The 15,186-nt window shown below is 35.6% G+C and overlaps 1 protein-coding gene across 1 annotated transcript; it reads left to right on the forward strand.

The window, feature by feature from the left end:
- Window positions 1-7,029: 7,029 nt before the first annotated feature.
- LOC109181880 (CASP-like protein 5B2) lies at window positions 7,030-11,378 on the forward strand. Its single transcript, XM_019331834.1, has 3 exons — window positions 7,030-7,544; window positions 10,702-10,834; window positions 10,940-11,378. The coding sequence occupies exons 1-3, from the start codon at window positions 7,414-7,416 to the stop codon at window positions 11,138-11,140; spliced, it is 465 nt and encodes a 154-aa protein (XP_019187379.1). The 5' UTR covers window positions 7,030-7,413; the 3' UTR covers window positions 11,141-11,378.
- Window positions 11,379-15,186: the final 3,808 nt, after the last annotated feature.

Consider the following 15,186-nt stretch of genomic DNA (forward strand, 5'->3'; position numbering starts at 1 on the left):
AATATGACTCATATAAAGATAGTAACTTATCAATGTCCATCATACGAGGAAGTAAAATTTGAGAATCCGAACTCTTTTTCTTGCACTTTTTTAGAAATAAATATTCGATAATAGAGATTACAAAGAGTTTTACCCTATTTTTATTTTTTTAAATTATAATTAGTTGTAAGCCAAAATAAATAAGGGAGAGATCTTTGTTGTAACCCCAATGAGGGATGGTAATCTTGAGGGGTGTAACAGATATCTCTCAACCTAAAGATGGACCAATCCAAATCAGGTTGGCCCAGAGATAACAAGAGAGGGGAAAGGGCCAGTGAAGCTGAAAAGCTGAGGCCTTCTCTACCTGAAAGTCTGATGAGCAAATGGTCCTCCACCATCCAAGGCAGAGGATGGTGGTTGGACATATGATAAGCTAAGGGGAATGGGCTGATGAAGTTATAGCTGAGGCTCATTCTGCCTTAGTTCTAAGAGCAAACTGCTGCTGCACTGGCAGTTATGTGGGCCTATAATCGGCCATGCAGGAGAAGCATGAATGGCTTATGATGCAACTGAGAGTTGTTGAGGTCAGTTCCCCATACTGGAAGGTTAGGGAGTATGAATCTATGAGGCTAGCTAGCTGAGATTCATCCTCCCTTTGGCCCGATGATGGGTTGCTAGCTGGGCAGCTTCTGAGGGCATCAGCTTGTGGTGGGAACTGGCAGTTGAACACTGTGCAGATGTTGTTTGGTGGATCTACATTAATGTAGAGATGAAGCCATTAACTTTTTTGCAGGTAGGTGGAAGCTTGAAGAAGAAGACCCCCTTGTGTACTTTGCTATAAGAGCTCCCGACCCCCTTTTTGTGTGCATATCTTGTATCTCAGGGCAAAAAATGACTTTAGAAGAGATTCTTAGGTGGTTTTAGCCTTGGAAGCCCATTCTGGCTTGTGCTATGAATGGGGGGTCTTGATAGGCTCCAAGTATGGCATACACTCGGAGTTGGGAGTGCTTTTAGCTTGAGGGGATCCATAGGTTTAAAAGAAAATGAGAGAAATGTAAGGAAATTTGGAGGAGGGTGAAATAAGGGGAAAATGAGGAAAAGGCAAGAAAAGAAGTGGATTTTGAAAAAGCAAAAGAAAAGGAATTTTGATAAGAAAAGAGAAGGAAGGGGTGAGATGGTGGATACCCATTGCTTAGGTCGGGGCCGCAAAGGCTCCCCGGGCCTAAAACACGGTACGCCGTGCCGTGGGAGTTGGCCTTTGGCCTAAGGGTGGTGGGGGAGGGATCCATTGCTCCTGTCGGGACCTCAAAAGCCTCCCCGGGTAAAACATAGTGCGCTATGCCGAGGGAGGTTGGTCTTGGGCACGAGGGTGGAAGGAGGTGAGTGCTACCGCTTAAGCCGGGACTCGTGAAATTCCCCCGGACTAAAACACGGTATGCCGTGCCGGTGGGGATGGGTCTTTGACTTGAGGGTAGTAGGGATAGGATAGGATAGTTGGATCTCCATGAGCTTAAGCATCGTTCCCATCACTTGTGTGGGACGGGGAGCCTATTACAAACGAGATGTGTGGATGAGTTGGTGAGGTTTGGGCTTTCAAGGCTTGAATTTACCTTTTGATCTCTTTTGTGAGCCATTTTGGCCTTTTGATTTTGATATAGTAGACTTAGATGGTTGGGAGCTCTACACTTTGATTGGGGGGGGCTATTTTAGAGAGAGGGGAGAAATCCCTATCTTCTCTCGCCCTACTACTCATATGAAAAGCGCTACTTGCCTATTGACAGAAGTCATCTCCGAAAAAGCAGCTGTTCGCCCTAAACTCGCTTTGTTTGGGGGGGGGGGGGTCACTTTTGGGCCACCTCTTGTATATATTTAAATGGTTGTTTTGTTTTGTTATGGCCAAAATGGCCAAGGACTTGATTTGAGCCATAGTCCACTTTTGGGGCTATGGCGTATGCTTGTAGACTCTTGGTTTTGAAATAGAATAAATGCACAGTTTTAATTTATAAAATTAAAAAAAAATTATAATTAGTTTAAAAAATTAAAAAAGGAAAAAATAGTCCCCTAAAACTAATACAAGTATATTAGGTAGCTCAGTTGGTTCTTAGGTGGTAAATTATGAATAAGGACACATGATCGAGTCGTGACAACAGTGTGAATTACATATAATGTGATAGGCTCCTTGTGAGCATCGGATACGGACTCTCTCACCTAATGTGCCTACTACTACTACTAGGTGAAATTGATCCGTCAGTCTCTAATGCAAGTTAATCCTAAAGTTCTACTTGATTTTAATTAGCAATTAACTTACCATTAATTAAGTTTAATTTTCGAATATAAAAAAGACAACAAAATAAAAGGTAAGAAAGCATAACTAGGGACACGACAATTGTTTACGCAGTTCAGAGCTAAACTCCTACATCCGTGGGGCAACTCACGTCAACCCAATCCACTAGATGTTCACCAAAATTACAAAGGGTTTGAATATAAAAGGCCTCAGCCACATAAACCAATTTAATATTCAAAACATCTACAGTTGGACGGGAGCGTGCATGCCGAGATACACCATCATGCTTCAACTACGTTGAACCAGCTTCAGGACGACAACCACGAAGATACAAGCCACTTAATACATGATAATAACCTGAAATAATTTGTTTAAAATATAGAGAGATAAGCATTCGAATTAATGCATATGAATTCTTCAATAAGAAACCCAAAACCTAAGTGTAACAATCTTTTCATAACTCAGCTGACCAGAAATCTACAATTAATGAACACCATCCATTTGAAATTCAAGCTGAAAATCAGTTCAACCGAACTGAATTCTGTTAGATAATAATGTTGAAATGCGTTGACACTGATTCAGATGAATACTGAAAGCAAACCTGAGACAACATTCCTGAAAGAGATCCATATAGGGGTACGGTCAAAAATATTATAATAAGATTATATTATAACCTAAGTTTTATCATATAATTTAGCCAATTAAATTCGTTAGACAAATGAGCTGTGAATTCTGACCAACGCTGACTATGTTCCAGAAGGCTGTTGAGAATAATTATATTGTGAATTCTAACCAACGTTGACTCTGTTCCAAAAGGCTGCTGAGAATAAATATACGGTCCAACCAAGACTAAGAAAATAATAATTACATTCTAACTTTTGTCAAATAATATAACTAACATAATTAGGGTATGAATGTGTATCATTTGTACACTTACAGTTGGTATTGTTATTCTCTCTCTCTCTCTCTCTCTCTCTCTCTCTCTCTCTCTCTCTCTCTCTCTCTCTCACGCATATATAAAACATTACTTGTGAATGATATTTATGCCTTTTGAATACTTATTCCGATTTTAATCCTTAAACCAATCAAACACGGTAATACAACTCATAAAACATATTCTGTGAACCAAAGAATGTAATAGAATTTGTATTCTATTCATTATTTATTTCATTTCTTATGGAATAACATTCATATTCCTTCAAAATTCATTCCGCGAACCAAACATGATGTAAATTGTGTAGCTTACTTCCCACGATATGGTGAGTGCTCGATTCCTATCATGTCGATTTAAGTTTAGGTTGGACTTTTTGTATGCAAAAATGTATACTTTGGTATTGAATATAAAAATCATATTAGCTCGATTTACCACTTTGTGGGTATGGAGCGAGCTCATGAGGTCGATGATATAGTATGGCGAAGTCCACAAAATTAGATATATCTTTAAAATGGGAGATCAAGTGAGCGAAACATAATTTTTGTAATAATTTATAGAATTCTAAAGAGTTAATTCCAGCAATGATCCTCCGATTATATTGATTTTTCAAAATTAATCATCGACTTTTAATTTGGACATTTTACGTCCCTTGAATTTTAATTTCTTTCTAATTGAGGTCCTTTTGTCAGATTACGGTAAAGGAGACTTTAAATGAAATGGTACAGTACTCATTTCATTTGTTTAATGTATAATTTTTCGTATTTATTATTTGTATATGCGACTTTGGACATCAGATTCACTTAATTGCAATCCCTAATTGAATTTTGTTCTTCGAGTGAATTTATGGATTAAGCAATTAAGTGAATCTGATGTCTGAAGTCGTGCATACAAGGGAGAAATACGAAGAATTATACATTAGACTGATGAAATGACTACTTTACTTTTTTATTTAAAGTCCGATTTACTGTAATTTGACGAAAGAACCTCAATTAGAAAGAAATTGAAAGTCAATAGGCGTAAAATGTTCAAATTAAAAGTCAAAGACTAATTTTGAAAGGGTGTTGCTATTTGCACCACCTTTTGGTCAAAAGTAGGAATAAAGTATCTTGAAATTGTAAAAATGTGAAAACTTTCAATAATTACATAGGTGGTGTAAATAGTCAAATGGGGGTTCATTTTGCTATTTGCACCACCTTAGTCAAACCTCATTTATGAGGTGTAATTAATAATTTTTTTAATTCAAAATTTAATTAAGAGAAAATTGTACTTTTCCCCCTAAATTATATACTTATAGTACTTTTTACCCCTGAATTATTCATGTTAGCATATTAGCCCTCTCAATTATTCTAAAAGTGACGATTCTCCCCCCTCCCCCGATATATTAAATTGACATTTCTACCCTTAAAGTAAACATTTTATTTATTTTTCTTCTCTAACAAATTATTGCGTATACGTAGGGATGACCACGGTTCGATTCTAACTGAACCGGACTCTATAGCAATCGAATTAAAAGTTTCCGGTTAAAGAAAAATTGTAGACTTTTTCACTCTGAGTTATATGATTATAGCATTTTTTCCTCTCAGTTATTTGTTTATCCACATTTGCTCCCTCAATTATATTAAAAGTGGCAGGTTTTCTCCATTTTATGTTAGGTGAACATTTTTACCCTTTAAACTAAATATTTCATTTATTTTGTCTTCTCCAACAAATTATTGTTTATATGTACAGATGATTATGGTTCGCTTCGAATAATTTTTTATTTTATTGCCAATTCAAAATTTATTTATTTATTTATTATAAATTCTATTTCTTATTTTTTAAAATAATATAAATTCAATAATTATTTTATTTTATTTTATTTTATTTCATTTTTTCGGTTCTGAATCGTAAGTATAAGAAAATAAAGTTGTGTTGTGCCTTCACAATTAGTTATATTTGTTCTATATTTTCTTAAACATTTTTAACCCTAAGAATCTAAGCTCCACTCCCAAGGTTCGAACCTATGACCATTTATTTGAAATGGTAATTGAAATGTCATCATATTACATGATAGTTGGCTTAATCATATTATATATAATAATCATATAAAAACCGAGAAAATTTCAATTTTGGTCCACTGACTATTAGGGTTGTGTTAATTGCAACACTTGACTTTCAAAAGTGTTAATTTAGTACTTTGACTATGCAATTTTTATCAATTTTGGTCACTCTGTCCAAATTACCGGCCAAATGTGACCAGAAAATTTTAAATCAACAATTAATCTTAAATGAAATGGGCAAAATAGTCATTTTATGTTAACTCTAATTGGGAAAGTGATGCTTGGTGATTCCGGCGATGACGACGATGAATCCGACAACCTGGTTGTGTACGACGATGAATCCGGCTGCCACGCCACCATGGACGACGATGACCCCTCCAGCTTGCCATGAGCGGCGATGATCCCTCCAGTGTTTCTCTTATGCCCTTAGGCTTCACCATAGCACCTTCCCGACGGCGAAGCTCAACCTCTCCAGAGTCACCGCCAGTGAGGCCTGAACTTACTCCTTCATTGGCAAGACTGTTTTGAAGATCGTGGAAACCGTCGAGTTGTTGAAGAACATCGCCGGAAATGGAGAAAAACGTCGCCGGAAATGGAGAAGCTCATCGGAGAAGAAAAAAGAGGAGTAAAATTACTAAAATACCCTCATAAATTGACCTATTAAATTTTTCCTGTGAGATTTGGCCGGCAATTTGGCCGGCGTGACCAAAATTGATAGAAATAGCATAGTCAAGGTACTAAATAAACATTTTTGAAAGTCAAGTGTTGCAATTAACACAACCCCAATAGTCAGTGGACCAAAATTGAAATTTTCTCTATAAAAACCAATTGCTGTTAAATCAAAGTAAATGTAGATTACTAGTATATATGTCCTCTAATGAAGGTGTGCATTCCTCAAAAAGAGAGAAATCAAATATAATCTTAGATATAAAATCACACTCCAAAATGCTATTGGAACTTAATGGATTGTCAACTTCAATATAACTGCGAAAGTCTAAGAAATCAATACTTTTTCCCCCTTTTTTAACGGGAATGAAGTTCGGAAGAGTAATATATAACACGTGTGATTGCAAATTAAAACAAACTTCCTTTGGCTTTGCTTACGATTCAGAACCAAAAAAATAAAATATAATAAAATAATTATTAAATTTATTTTTTTAAAAAATAAGAAATAAAATTTATAATAAATAAATACATTTTGAACTGACAATAAAATAAAATAAAAAATTGTTAGAATTAAACCGTGACCATCCGTATATATAAACAATAATTTGTTGGAGAAGAAAAAATAAATGAAATATTTAGTTTTAAGGGTAAAAATGTCTATCAAACATAAAAGGGAGAAAACATGCCACTTTTAATATAACTAGGAGGCAAATGTGGATACATGAATAATTAAGAGGGAAAAAGTGTTAAAAGCATATATCTAAGGGGAAAAGGTGTCATTTATAATAAATATTTGTTAAAAAAAATAATGTTTTGACTAAAATTAATGAAGGTGGTGCAAATAGCAATTTTCTAATTACACCACTTAAAAGTTATCACACCTATTAAAAAAGTGGTGTAAATAGTAATTAGGGTGGTGCAAATAGAATTTCTCTTTTGAAAAATCAATATAATCGGAACAGTATTTATGAAATTAACTCAATTCTAAACAAGAGCAAGGTAGTTGGGTGGGTTTTCCCAAATATGAAATTTAAAGTTATTAAAGTGGTGAAATCACGAGGTAGGATTAGATGCTTTTATAACTGTGTTGTAAGAAAATGTTTAACTTTTGTTCCACCACCCATTGTTCCCAAGACAAATGCGGTCGTATTCATCACATACTGCTACGCAATCAGACAAAACTATAATTGCCACCATATTCTAATTCCAACATAAAAAGGCCATCTTAGAGTGGCTATTATTAGTTGTTGGATGCACTGTTTGAATGATTGGATCTCTCATATTTGCTTCTCCGAATCACAAATGAAAAACAAGCGCAGCACAACCAACTCCCTGTAGATCCAAATTTCATTCATTGGGGGGTGGGGGTGGGGTTTAGATCTTTGACGTGCAACAATGGTGCTGGTTATCATCCTCTAGGGTTCTTAAAGGGGCCCTTTGATTTTCGGTGGGGAAGGGCCCTGCGGCTTTCGGGAAAGGGACTCACTTTACTGTTTTCTTGGAAGAAAGGGATGAAGGTGTTTGTAGGAAGTCCCGGAAGTGTGAGTGGGCTGCTATTGAGGATTGGGCAATGCTTGTTCGCAGCTGGCTCTATTGGGGTTATGGCTTCTGCTTATGGGTTTTCTAACTTCACTGCTTTCTGGTATGCGGTTCTTATTTCCAATGTTTAAATTTCTTCTTTCTGGTTATTATTATTATTATTTTTTCTAAAATTAGAACATTGAGATGCTTAGTAGAACCTCTCTCTCTTTATTTCAAAGGGAAACAATAGAGTTTGATAGGTAGAAAGATTAGTTCAAGTATGGATACTTAAGTCATGGTGTCAATACCTAGATACCATGTGTGCAATCCTAATTCATAATGCAGAAGATTACAGAGCAGTTCCAACAAGATTAAATGATATCCCTCCTTGCTAAGAATGAGTTCTTCTTTGATAAGTTGACAGGAATATGACCTCTACCTGCAGTTTTTCTTCCAGTCTTAGTTAACCTGCAAAAAGTTTCTTCCAACTCTTTAGTGTCTGGATGTGTGGTTGTAGTCCAAAGGGTTTGACTCAGTCAAGTGTGTAGAAAATTACATGTTAGCCAAGGGAGAGATGTGGTGACAAATACAGACACTGTTCTCCCAAGAATGGGTTGTCCATCAAGGATGGTCACAAGTGCTGCCCATGGACTGTATTTCCTTCAAGCAGAAGAACTTGGTATACTGAAAGGACACCATTTATGGGGATAGAGTGGGTAACTCAGTGCATTGATTCTCCTTATCTTGACCTAAGATGTTAAGCTGTGGCACCAGCAATGAGAGAATTGAAGTTCTGGATTTGGATATGCATCAAGAGATTTGCATTTGGATTGGCCTATTTATCATTGGAGTGGGTTTATTTTCTGGCAGACCTTTGTCCTGGTAACGAACAGGCTTCATTTTGTTTTGTCCCAAAAAATGCTACATGCCCCAAATAGGCCAAGGATAATGCTACATGCTGCAAATTATTTAGGGCATGCCCCATATTATTTGTAGGTTGTAGCATTATTTGGGATGAAGAATCATGGTAACAAGGATAATGCTATGTGGCCCAAATAATTTGTCTCAAATGATGTGGCTCCATCAGATTTTGTCCCTTCATATGGTTTTTATAGTTAGATGAAGCAATATCATTTGGAACAAATTATTTGAGACATGTAGCATTTTCATGGGAATAACATGAGTGAAATGGTTAGGACTTGTATGTTGTAGAGTGCATGGCTTGATCAAATCTCCAAAGGGTTGACATGTTCCATCATTAAAGCAAACCCAAGCTTGCAGGTAAGCAGCCAAAACATGCTGAGACTGAATGCATTATAAGAGTGTCAATTTGGGGGGGCAACCCCCAACCAAGTTGGTCGGATAGTTGGCTTGGTAACCGCAGGGTTCCAAGTTCGATTCCCCATGGGAGTTGTCTATTAGCCTTTTTGGTTTGAGCTGGTCAGCTATGGGCAACCTAAGCTGGCTTACCTCCTTGTGGTCCTTTGCCGACTAGGATCACAAGGCAGACTTTACCCAGTGCACTTTCGGGTAGCGGCTGTAGGCTTTCCCGTAAATCAAAGGATCAAAAGCAAGTCAATTCTCATTTCCAACGCATACTGATTCTTGAACAAATAGAACATGGCATTTGGTATATGAAATCTGACCGTTATGCTGTCATTAAGAGGGAGAATACTACTGAGGTCATTTTGATCAAAAGAATATTTTTAATATATTTGGAATCTCGATGCCCCAAACGCCCTTATGTCTTGGCACTATTATCATGTTAGAGTAAAGAACAGGGAAAAAGAAGAGAAAGATAAAGTGGTTTTATTGAATGGGAAAGAGGCACAGGGCTGTCACTAAGACCCTCCAACAAAAGTTTCAGGCTCTTGTCCAGCTGCTACAACTATAATAGAACTTAGTATAGATGATTGGATGCCCTCTCTTCTAAGAGATAGTCCCTATTTTAGTCTATTACTATATGCAAAATAAGGTATGAGCATCAATTACTGATTACATGATTAGTCAATCCATAATTATCTGCTCCATAAAATAAGCAAGGATTTACATAATCAGTCAATCCCTTATTCTATGCTTCCTTGAATTCTGCCACTAGAATGATTATTTGATTACTTCCCTTTCCTGCTTGATTTGTATCATATCAGTAGTAGAATACTAGAATGCCTACATTATGAGGCAGGCCCAATTCTGTGAAGAGAAGGCAATATCCAGATTTAGCAGAGTAGTTCCCTTTCCTTTTTAAGTCCATGATAAATTGATACATGATCTTTGAAAGATAAGAATTAATCTCACCAATCATCTGTTCCTTCTAACATCTGTTGAGAACCATTGACTACCATCCATTTTTAGTCTGGTCCTTGATAAGATTGAAACAATTGATTAGAATTTTCCAGGCCCTAGAAGGATAATAATCTTTCTTAAGGGATTCAGGGAAATCATTAGCTGATGAATGGTCAGGGAGAAGGATTATTTCTTCTTTGAGGGAAGCAGGTTAGTGTTTGTTCGAATCCTTTAGCTTTACTTGGCTAAAAGAGTCTACAATTCTATAATCCCACCCCACACCTGGCACACCCGACTGGCTCTTTCCCTTAGTTATGGACTTATGGGCAGTCTAGAAAACTTTGAAATAAGAGAAGTTTCATTGTACATCTAGAAATAGGTTTCTTCTCAGTTATGACTTATGAGAAGTCTACCAAAAATTTGAAATTAGAAGAGTATCAGAGTTTGATTGGAGCATAAAGATTAAAGGAAGATGTAAAGTAGGTGAGGTGGCTGTGAGAGTGGACTTGATGAGCACGTCCCTCTTTACCATCTTGTCGGAGGAAAGAGGACACTTCCAGTTACTAGCAAGAAACCTGAAAATTTGCTTGGCTACAAGAATCTAATTCCATTATCCCATACCCACACCCACACCCAATGGGTTCTTAGTTCTTTCCCTTAGTCATAGGAAGTCTAGAAAACTTTGAAATAAGAGAAGTTTGATTGCACATACAATAATAGGCTACTTGTATGAGAAGTCTACCAAAATTTTGGAATTAGAGAAGTATTTAGAGTTTAATTGGAGTGTAAAGGAAGATATAGAGTGGGTGGGATGGGTGTGAGAGTGGATTTCATTAGCACCTCTTTGCCAGCTTGTGGGAGGAAATAGAACATTTCCAGTTACCAGCAAGAAACTTGAAAATTTTCTGCTTGGATTTTGTTTACCACAAGGGCAAACTGTGTGAAGTAAAGATCAGATCAAGAAACCTAATTAAAATATCTAATTTTTGTTTCAGCTATTTGATTGCATCAATGGGACTTCAAGTACTGTGGAGCTTTGGGCTTGCATGCCTTGATGCCTACGCTTTGAAGATAAAACGGGACATCTGTAGTCCAGTCTTGGTGAGCCTGTTTGTCGTCGGGGATTGGGTATGTTTCCTTTTGTTAGAGAACATATTTTTTACTCACATGACTAAACAGGCACACATGAAAAATGATCTCTTGGCCTCGTTTTTACCCTTCACTGCATAACAGGTGACATCTACGTTATCACTTGCTGCTGCGTGCTCCTCAGCAGGGATAGCGGTTCTATACGCCAAAGATTTGAAGTTCTGCAACGATCCAGCCCACCTTCCATGCGTGAAATTCGAGCTCTCGGCTGTCTTGGCTTTCATCACCTGGTTTCTGGTCGCCATTTCTTCTCACGTAACGTTCTGGATCTTAGCCTCAGTTTAAGTGATCTCTTACTTGGACCATTGTTTTCCACAGTTTTTACTGTTCTGAACTGAACACCTTTCCCTGGCCTTGTAAAGTCTACTACTCCAATCCTCTCAATCTTCAATTCTAAGGTGTGACGTCTCTCCCTTTGAAATTGTTGGGACGATTTATTTTGTTTTAGTTGCTACTTGCACACCAAAGCGGTTGACTTTATGTAGTTATCTGGTGATGATGAGTTCAATTTTGCTTTAAATTCCATTCCTTGCTACTTATTTACCTTCATCCTATTAACCATTTGGTCCCCAATTTAGTGGATAATTAGTAACTTCTTAGAGTTTTCACCTTACAATTATATTCATAATTTGTTTACCAACGTTTATATTAATAATATGCAGTGTTGCAAAATTGCCTAAGCATTGAATAATCAGTGCTTAAGCGTTACGCGCTGGTCGACCCTTAGCGTATCACTGAATGTAAGCCATTCTTTGAAATAATTATAATTGAGGAGATGATGTGATTATACATGAATAAGTCAAGAAAAAATAAATACTATAAACATATAATTTTGGAGGTAAAATAATCTGTGCTTAAGGGCTGATTGACCTCTAGCGTATCACCATAATCGAATGTAAGCCATTTTTTGAAATAATTATAATTGAGGAGATGATGTGATTATACATGAATAAGTCAAGAAAAAACAAATACTATAAACATATAATTTAAGGGTAAAGTGATTAGTTTTCCTAAATTTTATCATAAATAATTATATCAATCACAAAATATTTATTTTGGAACATCATTAAGAAACACTAACACACAAGCAAACATATATGTACAATTTGGTACACTTTGGAGTAGAACGTTGCGTGGTCCCTTTGGTTATCCACAAACTTTATCTACTCCAAAATAACAACATTAAAATAAGAAATTTTATAAGTAAAAAAAAAAAAAAAAAACCAAGAACACGCAAAGTAATAGTTTTCTTGTTACAAGAGTCCAAGTTCCGTAAATTTTGTGAAATTACCTGCATGCCCCCCGCCATTTTCCTCAGGCAACAGCAAGTAATATAATATTCTTATAATATTCTTGAGAGTTGAGATCACTTCTTCACAGCGCGGCTCGAAATCCAGCTGCACGGCTGCACTCCGGCGGCGGAAGCCATCCTCTTGGAGGCGGCGGACGGCGAAGATGACGTGGAGAAGCCGTGATCGGGGCGGAAGAGCTGTATGTCCGACGCCTCGAACCTGCCGGAGTCGCCGGGGAGCCGCATGTAGGAAGCGGAAGGAGATTCATTGCTCATACACGCATAGTTCATCATGCCCCCTTGTCTTCCCCCATTCTTGTAGTCCATGATCGCTCTATACACAAACGGAATAAGACCCTCCATATATATAAAAATTGAAAATGAAAAATGAAAATTATTGATGGAAAAGATATATATGAGACTATTAGGTGAAGAGAGGGAGAGTTGAAATATGGATGGAGGGGGAAGAAATGGAAGGGATGAAGATTTAAAAGAGGGAGGGGTGAAGAGATGGTGACGTGGCGTGACTGGATGGTTGCCAGGTGTACGCCAAACAAAATTTTAGTTTCAAGGAAGTATAAGAAATTCGGGTGCGGCGTCACAAAAATTATAAGATAAATGTTTATCTAATACTTGAAGATAGAGATTTTTTAGTCGTTTTTATCAATACAGGAATATTATATTATTCCACAGAAATATAGTATATAATAGGTATTAATAAACTACTCAATTGCCTGTTTCAAAAATAAAAAAATAAAAAATTACTGAATAATTAGTGTATGTTATTATTAGTAAATTTAAAAGGGGTACGGTCATCATCAACAAAGATAACATTTTCTGAGTCGCAGTTCATTAAACATAGTCTTTCTAGTGAGGTTGTTTACTTTTTCTGTGTAATTTACTAACTATTATACAGAAGTGGAGTTTATTTAATATACACTTTCAAGTAGTAACTGTGAATTTATCTCGTCGGGAGTAATTATCGACAAAGATTGAAAAATAAGTGTTACGCATTGAAGATGTATCACATATTTTCTTTGTGATTATATTTACCATAATAGCTAGCTAGGCTTTGAGTACACCCAACTCTAGAGTTAGTTCACAAGTCCATATTTGCCTACCATTTTATTTAATTTGTCATACAATATTTATATTTTGAGAAGGTTTCAATCCAACTTTTTGGCAAAAATATTTTAATTACAATAAACTACATAAAATGAGCTAGTGGTGGAAAATGCATAGAATTTCTATACTTTATATTGTATTAATAATTTTGCACTACGAACATCCATAGTAAAACATAATTATTAAAATGAACGGCATGAGATTACAATTATGTAGGCTAGATTAGGTCTACGTAACAATTTTCATGACCTAATTAACACACAAGAAATTATAAAATGCCTTGAAAACACTTCAATATATGAAAGCTCCATCTAAACTACATTACATTACATCTCACCAAATCTCTATAAATTATTGATAATTTTAATATTATTCTCTATAGTTTTATCATGAGCTAGCTTTCTAGTACTCCGGCTGTATAACATATTAACATACAACATGTCCAACACCATTAAATTAATAATTCATTCCATCTTAAACTAATAAACATCCGTTTCTTCATTGCTAATAAACCATCCATGCTTAATAGCATTGATCACTTCTATTTACTTAATTAAATATAATATATAGTTTACCTTATGCTTTAAAATTGCCCAAAATTAATTGAGAGATGGGACCGGCCAAGGTAGTAGGTAGGCCATTGCTTATGGTGCACAACTCATATATGGAAGCATATATTATGAATATATTTTTAGAATTTGGAAAAAGAAATTTTAATTTGCACCAAATGGATATGCATCTACTGTTTATAAAGATAATATTTGACTTATAAATAAGTAAATTATCAACCACTCTTTGTTAGTTTGATTGGCTAATTTGTTTGAATGGATTAACTTGACATCGCTTGACTTTGATAAGAAGTTTGAGTTTTATTAGAAATATAAAAATTCATGTTTTTATTTCTGAATAAGAGGGAAGGGAGAAACTCCGCAAAAGTAAATGAAGTATTAATTGTTAGAATATATTTTTGTTAGAAAGTACCTATTATATTATATCCTTTGCTAAGTAGTCGCACAAGGGGATTTTCTAAAACTTCTATACTAGAAGTATGGAGCATGGATGCACTAGCTAAATGATTGATCATTTTATTTTTCCACATAAATATGTCTTACACGAACATTTCACTGTCTTTCTTTAAAGTAGTGTTTAATGAAATAAAATTATAATATGTCATTGTATCGAGTAAAATAGTCAACTGGATAAGATGCCTTCTAATTGTTGTGACCATGGGTATTTTTATTCACACTTTGAGCACAACTCTGTAACCACTTGAGTCTAATTGTTTTGTTTATATATCATTTAAACAACTAATTAGTGAAATCAGATCAGATTCAAACTATTTGGTTCACCTGTACCTTATGACTATATATAATCTTTAATTTTTTTTTCTTTGACTGTAACTTTTAGTTTTTTATTTTTTAACATCCGAAGGAGGGAGAAACCCCATCCAGATTAGCTAGTTTCTTTGACTGTAACCTTTGATTCATCAAAATGATCAAATAATGGTTGAGGTGAAGCACTCTTATAAATCATATCGATCTTAATAGAATTTTTTTTTTTTTTTTTTTAAATTTCTCATCGATAACAATTATATATTTGTATTTACTCTTTTGTATAGAAGATCAATATTTCGTTCTCATTTATTATATTATATTGAATTGAATATATCCATTATCTTAAAGGAAATTAAAAAAGAAATCAATATATCTTTTGGCATGATCGATCCGCATCTGATCTAACTACCAGTGCAAATTTATTTTATAATATGAGGTCAGATTTATTTGAATGACTCTAATATCTTGCTAATAACAACAACAACAGCTGAGCAACAGCTTTCATATATTTCCCCATTTGCAATTCTATTTTTAGAAAAAAAAAAGGGGGGGGGGGGGGGGGGTTATATTGCCCCAAAAAG

Source organism: Ipomoea nil, unplaced genomic scaffold (assembly GCF_001879475.1).
Source record: "Ipomoea nil cultivar Tokyo-kokei standard unplaced genomic scaffold, Asagao_1.1 scaffold1043, whole genome shotgun sequence".
NCBI lineage: Eukaryota > Viridiplantae > Streptophyta > Magnoliopsida > Solanales > Convolvulaceae > Ipomoea > Ipomoea nil.